The sequence below is a fragment of the Aspergillus sclerotioniger genome (genome assembly GCF_003184525.1).
Source record: "Aspergillus sclerotioniger CBS 115572 chromosome Unknown BO94scaffold_9, whole genome shotgun sequence".
Classification (NCBI taxonomy): domain Eukaryota; kingdom Fungi; phylum Ascomycota; class Eurotiomycetes; order Eurotiales; family Aspergillaceae; genus Aspergillus; species Aspergillus sclerotioniger.
In genome coordinates this window covers 405,281-417,925 of record NW_020290999.1, presented here as the reverse complement: position 1 = coordinate 417,925, position 12,645 = coordinate 405,281, and the positions used below count along the sequence as shown (strand labels likewise).

Here is a 12,645-nt window from a genome sequence, read left to right as displayed (position 1 = left end):
TCCCAGGACTATAAAATCTGCTGTTCCGGACAGAATGGCAAAAGAACGACAGAGAGAGAGAGAGAGAGAGAGAGAGAGAAGCAGGAATGAGGAAAGAGATGGGACCCCCGAAGAATAAGAGGAAGAGAAGGGAGAGAATGAGGATGAGAACGGCGGTTCGGGGGGCGTGCCCCAGGAGCCGGATAGTGTGATCCATCATCAACCATCAATCTAAGGAAATGAACAATTGCAGGGATGTGCCATGGTTAGCGCCATAACTTTAATGACATATGTGCCCGAGAGAAGGCAGCAACGATTTCGTTCGCGCACCGCGAAATGAGATCGCAAAGTGAAACGCCGGGCGTGGATCACCAGCATCGGGGCCAGGGAATCGGACCAGAACCGAAGGAACAGCGCGGCCACTGTCTTAGCCGTCGGCCGACCTTACTGGCTTCCGATATTGGGTAATTAAACTACACGGGGCCGACCCACTGCTGGGAAATCACCAACGGCCAGAGGACGTGAGACTATAGGTTGGGGGCGCTTGTTTGCCCCTGCACCGATAGTCTGACCAGGAGCTCTTGAGTCTTGACACTGGCGAGGCTGGATTCCCCTGGGGTGAGTGACCCCGTCTGCTCCAGGCAAAGGGAACTGCGAAGTGCGAAGAGATGGAATAAGTAGGGCGGCCCAAGAACCATCAGATGTTTCATTTTCGCCGGTCCGATGAACAGGGGATCCATCCGTTCCGCGGTATCCCGCAGTGGGTCTCCAAAGGCGTTCGTCCAGGTAGGCAATAATAAAATAATAATCATATGGAATCATATCCGCTGCGATTGTTGCAATAATGCTGTCTACCTACCGCGGAGTCTTTCTAATCAGGTAAAGCTGACGAGTAGGAGACAGTCAGCGTCCAGGCAGGGCTGTCTCCAGTCACAAAAAAAAATACTTATCCGTCACTTGGAATCCCACATCACCTCATTTAATCTCAACAGCGCGTCGGCGCTGGCTTTCTTGGCAGCCATGAACTCTTCCCGGTTTTCTGCACCTCGAGGGCCTAGCAGGGCGTCTGAGAAGCAGAGGTCAATGAGGACCTTAAGCTCATCATACGTGAAGGGCTCGCCATTGCCAGCGGCCAGCGCTTGGTCTCCATGGGCTGCGAACGATTCCTTCTCGTCTTTCGCGTAGTCCAAGGCTTTTTCCGCCCCTTCCAGGAACCAATCGAGAAACTTGGCGCTACGAGGAAGAGCAACAACCTCGGGCTGCCCACTGTTTTCCTGCATGTTAGAATTGACCTCTTTGCTTGCATTCTCCGTCGGATCTAGGATGATGTTCTTCAAGTTCTGTTGCAAAACCAGGACGTCCAATTGAAGCCGGAGCGCGCCGTTCTCGTTCATAGCCCCGATATGACAGGTGTTTGCGACGAATATTTGGTCAATAAATCTGGCGAGCCCAGAAGTGATGAACCATCGCTCAGGTGGTCCCAGATAGGACGAGATATTGGTGTCGAATGCGATCAGGTCATTGTTCAGCTCAAGTACCGTAGGAGATGCGGCAGTCGGCTGATTCGAGAGAATATGCCACCAATTGGTGACAGAGTTTGGCGATGGCGTAGTGGGTTCAGAGGCCCGCGGATTCCGGGCTTTCGGGCCTGCCATTGTCCGCTTCAGCATGTGAATGACGCCGCAGCGGATGTCGACGTGCAGGGCGAAGAGAGCAGTGCATGCGAAATTGCGCAGTGACTGAAGAGTGGTGTCGAACACAGTAGCTGTTTCCTGGTTCAAAGGAAGATATACCGGTTGGTTGACACCCTCACACTTGGGTTTCATGGCACCGATCAGAGTCCAGCGGCGGTTGGCTGGCCGATTTTCAGCCTGCCGCGAGTCAGAGGCTGGCTGCGTGATCTGACGCAGCTGTGCAAGATGGCTTGCAAACCATTGCTGCATCAATTAGCTTCCGTCATTGAATGAAGGCAAAACCGATAACATCTTAACTAACCATGCTGTTGAATAGAAGAGACAGAGACACGACTGTCTTCGGATCGGATATGATGTCGTATGGCTCCAGTGGTTCTTCTTCCGTGGCTTTGAGCAGAAACTCGGTTTCCTGGTAGAGTCAACAAAAAACCTCTATAATCCGGCCTCCAGGTTATATCTCCGTGATAGGGGAATATGACGTAGGGGCTTTATCTACCTTGTCTACAAGCTCCCGCTTACTCCCAGAGACCCCATTCCATAGGTCAGTAATAATATCATGAATGTCGCCCGATTCCGCAAATCGCGCAGCGGCCTTCAGCCGGACTTCCCTGTTGTCCCGAGGAGATATTTTGGTCACAATTGCTTGGTAGAATAATTAGCATAAAGAAGATAGGAAACTTTGCCGTGGGTCACCTCACCTTTGTACCATCCGCAACACTTGTCATAGTATGTTACAATTTGCGAAAGGATGAGTTGGGTGAAGGCTTGGTCATGAGGAATGCTGGACAGCATTTTACTGAACTCTCTTATGATGGACATGAATTTGACCGTACCCTGTGCGTTTGGGGGTCACTAAACTGTCAACACGCCATAAAGGACTGCACTTACCCTGAAGACCGGCCGAGGCGATACTGCAGACCACTGAGGGTCCTCTGTAAAAGCGTCTGGCGAGATAAAGCTTAGAGTACAGAGGTCCGTCACAGTTTCATCTAGTTGAGGGAGGAAGACATTGACCAAGAAGTCATCCAAGAAAGATGTCAGTGTACTCATGGCAATATCGGAGTCCGCGGGTACAATTTCCTTCAGTCGTTGAATGAAGGATAGCGAAGGCGGAAGAAGAAGGCTCATGTTGAAAACGCTCGGTTCAATGAGAATCTTATGCCCGGTTCCCGAGTTCCCTTGCCTGGACTCGGATGGATCAATGGCAGCGGTTTTCTGGCTTGATTTGGTGACCAATCCGGGAACAGAAGACCTGAGGATCTCGTCCAGCTCGTTTTGCTCTGCCTGGATTTCGGAGGTATGATCCGTATCGGATAGTTTGAACATTTTCTAGGGCTCGTGAGTAAAAAGACAACAAGCCCTCCTCACCACGGCACACACCTTGTTCTTGTCTCTTTGACCTGTATAAAGTTGACGTTTCGCCTCAGCTTCTTCTAACCTGGGCCTGAATGATGACTCCCCATCAGTAGCAAGGTAGTCATGCATAAGGGACCGGATCTTGATCGTCCATATGTCAGAAATGATCAAACAAACACATCGAGAAAATCTTTCACTCACCTCGCTTTGATAGAGCTTCCAAAGCTCCTTGAAGCCACCCGCGAGCGCATTGCCCTTTGGTATGCCTTCGCGTTCCACGATAGCTGCAATCACGTCGTGCAAGACACGATGTCCTTCAGCAATAGCCTCGAACTTGGCATACAAGGTCCACAAGTATTCGGATAATACATGGCCACGTTTCTCGATAATCTCTGTCGGGAGGTTTGTCTTGCTATCTTGTGAAGCAAAACCACGGGTCAAATTTGGATGCCTTGCATCGACCTCGGCGTTCGTTTTGTCAACAACTGCAAACAGTTCAACAGGAAGGCGTTGCTCTATCCGATCGACTGCAATGTCCAGATGTCCCATTTTGTTCAGAGCTTCTATCAGTAATTGTATATAGTAAAATGTGTCGGCCTCCGGATTCCGCGAAGCATCTTCGACCATGGGCGTGGACGCGTCCAATTTACCAAGGAATGCATACACAGGTCTCTCCCATGAGCTCGTCCCAGCCCAACTGGACGGATCGGCTCCATTTCCTTCCCCATCAGCTGTCGGTGGTTTCCACCGACTTGAGCAATAGGGGGATTTAAGGTAGAGGTGATCGTGCAGCTCCTCAATCAGTATATCGGTGAGAGAAGCTTCTTGATTCCCAAAGTAAGCACGAATGTCTGCGAGGGCCCCAATGTTCTCTAATTCAGAGCGCCGCAGAAGTCGCAAGGCATTATGCAGTACTTCAACTGCCGCAAGAAATCTCTTGTCCGATATCCGGGATTCTAGCCTTTCAGGAAGAGATTGGATCTCTTGTATTTGGCTGAACAACTGAATTATGTCGTCGTACTTCTGAGATGACGTGGCTAGTCCATTGAGCTCGGGTTTAGTCGATAGTAACCCGGATTTCGCCTCTTCTAGTGAGACCTTCAGGTTGCGAACGCGACTCTGTGAGCTCTGTATACTCGTCTGAATCTTATGATAGGTACCAATGGAACTGTTGAAACCCTGGTGATGCTCTGATTGCTTTAGCACCTCCCGCGGATAGATAAGGCGCGTGGGGAACTTACCATTAACAACCGACTTCAATGTCTTCTGGATTTTGTCATTTATACTAATGAAATCCGGCTCACGGTCTGCCTTTCCCAGAGTGCTGGTATCCATCAGTTGCAAAGCTACTTCTACCGGGATGCAGTTGTCGGAGGCCACGAAGTCCCATTCCCGCTGGACCATTTGCAGTACGTCTACGACCAATCCCGGTCATGTTAGCAAGCCTGTTCAATGTGAACTATCAAAGCAAACGTAAAGAGGGTAGATGCAATCGAACCTTCAATGGCCTGGGGACCTGCCGCATGACCGGTGACATTCTCGCCGCTGCTGTTGCTCCCTAGCCAGCTACTATCTCCTCGAGCGCGACCTTCCCGTGAGCCTAGTGCTTTCCTATCTGCCTCTCCATCCCTTGTGCGGGATCGCGACGACGAATGTTCGCCGTCCCTATCCCATCTTTCACGTCGCCCTTCTGGTGACTGGCCTGGGGACAACGATGATTGTGATGCCTCTGGATAGAAGCCACCGTATCCACCTGGGCGACGCTCCCTTTCCCCACTCCCTCCTCCGCCCGCTCCTCCATAACCGTTTACCCCCAGATTATTGCTGTTGCCATATCCGCCATCACTGCGCTCATAGCGGTTGGTGTCGGAATACCCGTATCCGGTCGCGTATGGATTTCTGCCACTCATACCAGAGTACTGACTTGGTCGGAGTTTACCGTGGGAGGGAAATGGTAGTTAGGATGCGAGGATTGGTATGCGAAGCCGAGTTAACGGATTATGTTCGGAGTCCCTAGATTCAGCTTCAAATAAGTACGGGCGCTGATGCAGTCAATCAAATAGAATAATAAGCAAGCATTATCGTTTAAGACAGAATATAAGCCAGCGAGAGGACGATTTCAGCCAGTGTTTGTTAGAGGAGGGGAAGCAAATAACTAAGTCCGGGATGCCATGCGGAGAAGGTGTCAGCTACTGTAAGAGCGGCAGTTGGGGTTGGCGGTCTCCTCCTTCACCGCCTTGTGTCATGGTTCATCCCACAATTACAATGTTTACTACTACCGCTTCAACCCCCCGACTTCTCTTCAAGGTACAAACGCACACTGGCCATCAAGATACACCCCCAACCAAATTCTCGCCCCATCTGCAAAGTAGGACTGGTCATATGGAAGGAGGACTCATCAAGTAGAAGAACGGAGGGGCACAGGCCAGGCTTAATGCAACTAAGAGCACTACATGCTCGCTATTATATTGATTGTTTGACCTAGTCTCTAGAGGAACGGCAGGGCGCCCAATGGCTGAGATACATATATATTCATGGCTCGTCTCCAACGCATGTGTCAAATCAATAAGCCGAAGATTGAGGCCATTTCAGTACTGACAGCATAAAGCCGCTATCCTTTTCCGGATCGGACATCGTTCCTCATGATATCACGGATTGACTGAGCTATTTGGAGATGGGTTGGGTCTCACGCTGAAGCCAACTACGTGTGTGTTCGTCGTTCTCGAAAAAGTGATGAGTCTTATCCCACACCTCTGCGTGGTAGTCATTCACCCACTTGATTTCATGGTCGCCGAGGAGGGATGCGTCAATCAGATTGCGGCCCACCGGAGCCATTGTGACATGCTCGAAGCCCAGCCATGGCTTTTCACCGAACTTGTGAGTGGTTTGCACTTCACGTGCCATAATAACATCTAAAATACACCGTCAGTCGCTCATCGGATGGAACCTGTTTCGGATGGGAACCATACTCTCAATGCGAATGCCAAATTTTCCGTCCTCGTAAAATCCAGGCTCTGCTGCTGTCAGAAAGTGGCTTGTCAAGTATGGGGCCAGCGGGCCATACCGTCAGAGATAACGTTGCCTGGAGCGATCGGAACTTCTGTGTATTGGACACGGGTGCCGATGCCAATGGGACCCTCATGCACATTCTATTGATACAGTCAAGTTAGCGACCATATACTTCAGTGAGATTTTCTGTAGTACTTACCAGATAAGAGCCAATTCCGTGTCCCGTTCCGTGGAGATAGTCAAGGCCCTCCTTCCACAAAAACTGTCTGGCAAGCGCATCAAGCGCAAATCCACTAGTGCCTTTAGGGAACACTGCAGTGTCAATAGCAATGAGACCTTTGAGAACCAGGGTGAAGGCTTTCTTCTCCAGCTCAGTAGGATGTCCAAAATGGAACGTCCTAGTCACATCAGTAGTGCCATCCAGATACTGGGCGCCAGAATCGCAGAGATAGATGGCGGTGGGGTCAATGATAGAGCAGCTTCCTTTCTCAGGCTTGTAATGAATGACGGCTCCATTAGGACCTGTGGAGGAGATAGTATCGAAGGACAGGCCGGCATAGAGATCATGTTTGGATCTGATCTGTTCCAGCTTATCCGCCGCATCCACCTCATCCAAAGTTGTCTTCTTGTTGATTAACTCGTTTTCGAGCCAGGCGAAGTACTCGATCAAGGCCGCGCCATCGCGAATATGACAGGCCCGCATTCCCGCAAGTTCCGCATCATTCTTGATGGCTTTAGCATCACCGATAGGGCTGCGAACTTCCTCGACCTGCTCTTCGCCTCCCAGGCTAAGGCTAAGAGCCCATGAAGCCTTGTTCGACAGGAGGAACTTAGGGGCTGCTCCAGTTGCATCTTGCTTGCGCGCTTCGCTGAGCGCTTTAACGTCTGCGAAGATAGAGCCATATGGCTTAATGACGACATCCTGGCCAAGGTGAGCTTTCACCTCCGGCGTCAGCTTATCGTCATCGACATAGAGGTCGACGGTAGTGGGCGTGATAAGAGCGTATGAGAAGAAGACCGGGTTGTATGGGATGCTGGGATGCGTTAGCGAAAAAAGCGAAAAAAAAAAAAAAAAAAAAATTTAGGTGGAGCAGAGTCTGGGCTCCTGGACTTACTCAGAACCTCTCAGGTTGAACAGCCACGCGATCTCGTCCAACATGGCTATTGTATCCGTTAGTCAGGCTAACCTGGAGGTGAAGGGCGATAGTATAGCATTACATATAACAAAGCCGGCTGCCTTCTTGTTTTCCAGCTCCTTGCGCAGGTCGCTAATTTTGTCTTGGAAGCTCTTGCCCGCATACTTCGCTGAGTGAACTCTCACCACTTCCCTTGGAGGAGCCGGTCTGTCTTTACCCCAAACCAGATCAACTAGGCTTTGCTCGACACCCACTAGTGATGATCCATTCTTCTTCAGAGTCTCTGAAAGACTACGGGCGCCCGCTATGAACTCTTAGCATTTCGGCGGATCTGTAGATCGGCGAGGTTGCTCACCGGGTGTGATCAGAGCCGGGTCGACACCAACGATTTTTCCTCCCTCGGCCTGTTCGGTAGTCCTAGACCCAATTCAGTTTCCAGCTCATATGTGTCCATGGAGACCTCATACCATTCCTGCCAGGTTGGAACACCCTCAACACCCCGCTTCAAGAGCGCCCAGTTGCCGTCAAGCTGCTTAGAAGCCTGGTTGAAGTATCTACCATCTGTAGAGAGTGCTGCCTTTGACATGGACACGATTGCTGTTCCTGCTGATCCGGAGAAACCCGAGATGAATTCTATCGGAAAACAAAGAAGCGTGAGTTACATGGCGACGAATACCAGGCGCATGGGCGAAAAGAGTCCGAATTGGGAAAAGACGGAAGGCGGAATTCTAACCTCGACGGCCATCACATGGGGCAATGTATTCGGACTGGTGGCTATCTTCCGAAGGGACGACTTTGGACACAATTAGAATGCAACTTGGATAAAAGAAGATGAATCAAGGTAAAGTGATGTCATACTGTATACATCAACCCTGTGCTCCTGCATCAACTGCCTTAACCTTGTCAGGCGCTCAGAGGTGTCTACGGTTTCCATGTCGGCGATAAAGCGCGGGGCGGAGCTGGAAAAGAGCCTGGAACGGGGGAGGGGTAACTTGCAAGCCGATCGAAAAGCTGAAGACCAAGCAAGGCGAATTGGAGGGCGAGAAAAGAGCATCGACTGGCGAGGATTGGCAAAAGGAAGCTGCAAGTGTCCGAGCAGAAGGTGGCCTTGGATCCAAAGAGTCCAAGAACACAGCTCTCAAGGTTGCACGGAGCAAGCAAGGGCTAATGGGGGGAGGGCGGGGCAAGAGGAGGGCTAGTTATAGCTGGAATTTCCGAGGGAAGGTCGTGTGCGCAAGTAAGATTGAAGTTGGAAATGAGAGACTAGGACGACAAGCAGCAGCAGCTGGGGGGGCATTGGGAGGTGGAAGCGAGACGGAAGTGGGTATACCGAGGCGAAGGTCCGCCAGGGCTCCGTTGGAGCTCCGGTTTTGGCGGCGGCGGTGGGTTCCTTAGTTACTACGGAGTACGGAGTACTACGGGGAGGTAATTGCCACGGTCGGTATTATTACCGTACGTCATTTGGGTATGTCTCGTGTCAAAGATCGGGCAGGGCTTCAACCTGATCCGGAACTTGACATCCATAATTATTATTATTGACGATTATTATTCCACAGGGGATGACTATACATACATGCCGTTGGGGCAGCTGCTGACCTGCTTTCCCTGAAGAGCATTTATTTTTTTCGAGGAGCTCAGGATGCTGGTTTAACGGTCTGCAGGATCAGCAGGATGTGGTGGTTAAGCGGTTAAGCTACTACTATGACACCACAGCGGATACTATAAGTGAATGCCCACACTGACTGGTGCGCACCCAATCACCCTCGAATGAAGCAAATGGTTCTTCCATACTCCTTGGACTCATTCCTTACTACCATCCACTGGCAGTGGTGTTGCTCCTCCCATCCTTTCTGTCTTACTTTCACCCATTCGCATCCCACCTTCCTCTTCCATTCACCGCCTGCTCCTTCTGTAATAGCACTATCAGCACGTGACACCCCTTTCACCATCTCTCAACCAATCTATATCGCGCCAGTGACTATCCCAGCCTAAAGAAGGCCTTCACTATTTCGGCCATGTCTGTGGACATCCCAGGCCAAGCCCCAGACGTGCAACTCCTCATCAATGAGGCTAAAACAGTAAGCTGAAGAGGTTCTCCAAGGTCCACAGGATTGAATATTCGCTAAGGCATATCATATCTATCTTTAGCTTGTGTCCCAACTCTATGATCCGGGTAATACTGGGAACCCCGCCAAGATCAAAGCTATCCAGGAACACCTGCAGAGTCTGCAAAAAGGTCCCCAGGCGTGGCTGATTGCCAATCATCTTCTTAGTGATGGCAGCACGGACCTGAGGTTCTTCGGTGCCTTGACTTTCACAGTTAAAATCAATCAGGATTGGTTCGTCTCATCCCGATTATCTTTTCTCTTATTATTCTTCAGTACAATTTTGGGACTAACTATTTCTTTAGGCAAAGTCTAAGCTCAGAGGAGGCCCAGGAGCTCCTGGGACGGCTCATAGAGCATTATGTCTTCTTGGTGAATGGGGGTGAGCGGCCTCTGGTCATACGGAAGCTAGCTTCAAGCCTGGCAACAATTTTCCTGAAGCCGAACGCTCCCTGGGCCCGAGCACTCTGCAACCTGGCAGCATCGCTGGCAGATGGGAAACATGTTTCTGAAGAGTACTGCAAGTCGATTGATCTGCGAAATGCTGTGCTCCCGGCTATGTCCGAGCGCCAGGTAACTTCGCTGCTCTATTTTTCCAACATCCTAGCCGAGGAGATCCACAGGTGGAGCTCGGAGCCAAGACGGAGCAGAGAGGAGCACCACATATACGTGAACATCAAGGATGCCTTTGTGCTTGTTGATTTTGTTCTTAGTCATATCATGCAGCAGCACGCTTCGGGCATCCCTGTCTCAGATGAAATATTAGGAACTGAAGTCATAAATTCATATCAGGTGGGTTTCTACGATCTGATGGCCTTTGCTAGTATATTCATATCTGACTCTTGAATATCAGGCATGGATGAATGTACGGAGTGCAATTCAGCTGCGTGACTCGTTGTCTGCCCTGGACTTGGCCTCCACGACGACCTATGTGATCCAGAGTATGAAGGTTCCTGGGCTGTCCAAGTCCGCAACGCAGGTCGTGGTCGAGTTAATAGATTGGCGGGACAGTATATTCACTCAACATCATCTCACTGCTATCATGGACTATGTCATCAGTGATCTTGGAACTGCGCATGTCGCATCACTGCTTGAGTCTGACTTTGAGGACGAAAACATGACATTCTTGGAACTTCTATTGGCATATGCGACGTTGAAGCAGAGGGATCTTCTGACAAAGCAATTGGACTCGCGGCATGCAAAAATGCTCTCTCTCCTCCACACACTATTCAAAGCTCCTGGATATGCGGCGGTAGATGACCCAGCATCACCACTGGTTATCGAATGGTGGACAGAAGTCGCCGACGATCTTCAGGATACATACATGAATTCGGAAGATCAGACGGGGCTGGAGCCTGCCAAACACAATTTGGCACAAGCGGCTCTGGACTGCTTCGAGAAACTCAAATATCCTACTCCGGAAGAGCTACAAGGCTGGGGTGACGATGATCGCAGTGAGTTCGGTGCGTTTCGGCGTGACGTGTGCGATTTCCTTTTAGCCATCTATCCTATGTTAGGGGTTGGACTTGTCCGAGTTTTCCAAGAACAAGCTAGATTGTCACTGATACAACAGGAATGGCGCACATTCGAAGCCGCAATTTTCTGCATTGCCCAGCTTTCGGAGGCGGTCGATGAGAACCAACACGCTGATGAGTGCCTGAATTCGATATTCTTCTGTGACGAGTTTGCTCGCCTGTGCGAAGGCAACGGGGTGGTAATCCCAGATAAGCCACGCCAAACATTGGTGGATATGCTGGGAAAGTACCAGTCCTACTTTGAACGCACGCATGCTTTGCTCCCCCGTGTTCTTACGTTTCTTTTCGCGTCTCTTGATGTCGCCTCCTGCGCGCCGACGGCATCCAAATCGATTGCACATCTTTGTAAATCGTGCCGCAATGCTCTTACCTCGGAACTTCCAGCATTTATTGACCAGTTTGAGCATTTCCGCTTCAAGCCCACGGCCACCGCCCATACCATGGAAAAGGTGTTGGAGGGGATCGCCGCCATCATACAGACCTTGCCTACCGATGAAGCGAGGTCACAAATTCTGGAGCGGATTCTCAGATTCTTCCATGGACAGGCAGAGGCAGCCCGGGATGAGGTTGTTCGCGGTTTGGTGGAGCAGGCTCAAATCCGTGGCCAATTTGTATTGCGTTGCGTTGCAAGTATTGGCAAAGGTCTGAGAACCGATAGTGAAGTTAACTTGGACTCGAATGACCTGGGGGATGGCGACCCCTATCCCCCAACGTTCTGGAACACTGGCAGTGGTGCTGTGTCTCAGAACTTGATCATGCAGTGCATGCAGCTGCTCATAACGGATTTCCCAGTGGATGTGACCGTAATCGAAGCCGCATGCGACATATTGAAGGCAGGCTACACAGAAAAGTCTGGGCCATACGTCTTCCCACCGATGATGACCGTTGACTTTGTCAAAAGCATACCTTTAGGCAGTGTTGGGACCGACATGGTGATGGGCACGGCTTCCGCGTTCCTTGCGTCTCATAGCTTACACCCCCAGCGAATCCGTGATGAGACGGTCGCCTTGATAGTGCATGTGTACGATACTTTCTGCTGGATGCACGAGAAGCCGGCCTACTATGATCCAGAAGTCGCCAATAGCGGCATCGATTTTCTGACACGCTTGCTCGCCAAATACCACCCATTCCTATTTGCGCTCACGTCGACACCCCAAGAAGCTAGCCAGGTAACCTCGACTGACGGCAGTGGCTTTCAAAGGCCATCGGTTCTTGAGGCCGTTCTGAATTTCACCCTCATTTCGTTGCAGGGTCCCGAGCCACTTCCTCTGCGTTCGGCCTCTCAGTTCTGGGTGAGCGTTTTGAACCTCCCGAGCGACAGCGGGCCTATTCAAAACGCCATTCATCAGTGTCTTCCTGCCCTTTGCCGCATCCTGATGAATCAGGTGGCCGGCCGATGTGCCCGGTCAGACCTGGAACATCTGTGTGAAGTGCTTCGGAAGGTCATCTTCAGACAGCAAGGAGCTGCGCGCCCACACCTGGCTGCGGCCCTGGCTGAGCTAGGCAGTACTGACAATTCCAGTCAGCACCAGGGCCCGTCTACCTCGCCCGAGGATAGGCAACGCTTCCTTGCATCATTGTTGGCTGCAAGGGGTGCCAGAGCGCAAACCAGTCAGCTGGCGCGCACGTTCTGGGTCAAATGTCGGGGAGTAAGCTTCGACTATGTTGGGTAGATGATGGGGGGGGGTAAACCGGCGGCAATTTGTGACAGCATTGGGAACAGAAGAGAAAGAAATAAACTGAAGTCGCTAGCATTGGATTCCCCGAGTAAAAAAAAAAAAGAGCAAAAGAAAAGGAGAAAAATGAAGTATAATATAAGTCCAAAGTGAGG

The 12,645-nt window shown here is 50.8% G+C and overlaps 2 protein-coding genes across 2 annotated transcripts; one reads left to right on the top strand and one right to left on the bottom strand.

Moving 5' to 3' along the window:
- Nucleotides 1-932: 932 nt before the first annotated feature.
- Nucleotides 933-8,490, bottom strand: BO94DRAFT_513519 (exocyst subunit SEC8; the record flags this gene model as incomplete). The annotated part of the gene is made up of 19 exons (XM_025609846.1): nucleotides 8,033-8,490; nucleotides 7,908-7,967; nucleotides 7,642-7,807; nucleotides 7,530-7,591; nucleotides 7,257-7,478; nucleotides 7,154-7,199; nucleotides 6,238-7,072; nucleotides 6,094-6,178; nucleotides 5,999-6,043; nucleotides 5,779-5,941; nucleotides 4,528-4,952; nucleotides 4,271-4,444; nucleotides 3,231-4,219; nucleotides 3,054-3,170; nucleotides 2,562-3,002; nucleotides 2,372-2,507; nucleotides 2,170-2,315; nucleotides 1,975-2,082; nucleotides 933-1,916 (listed from the first exon to the last, which is right to left on the bottom strand). The coding sequence occupies exons 1-19, from the start codon at nucleotides 8,226-8,228 to the stop codon at nucleotides 933-935; spliced, it is 5,400 nt and encodes a 1,799-aa protein (XP_025469151.1). The 5' UTR covers nucleotides 8,229-8,490.
- Nucleotides 8,491-8,706: 216 nt separating this feature from the next.
- On the top strand, nucleotides 8,707-12,627 carry BO94DRAFT_533570 (putative importin 13). The gene is made up of 4 exons (XM_025611358.1): nucleotides 8,707-9,252; nucleotides 9,323-9,513; nucleotides 9,585-10,071; nucleotides 10,133-12,627. The coding sequence occupies exons 1-4, from the start codon at nucleotides 9,190-9,192 to the stop codon at nucleotides 12,485-12,487; spliced, it is 3,096 nt and encodes a 1,031-aa protein (XP_025469150.1). The 5' UTR covers nucleotides 8,707-9,189; the 3' UTR covers nucleotides 12,488-12,627.
- Nucleotides 12,628-12,645: the final 18 nt, after the last annotated feature.

Coding starts and splice junctions, on each gene's coding strand:
- BO94DRAFT_533570 (XM_025611358.1), top strand. CDS start 9,190: ATGTCTGTGGACATCCCAGGCCAAGCCCCAGACGTGCAACTCCTCATC. Junction 9,253..9,322: donor TCATCAATGAGGCTAAAACA/GTAAGCTGAAGA, acceptor ATCTATCTTTAG/CTTGTGTCCCAACTCTATGA. Junction 9,514..9,584: donor GTTAAAATCAATCAGGATTG/GTTCGTCTCATC, acceptor CTATTTCTTTAG/GCAAAGTCTAAGCTCAGAGG.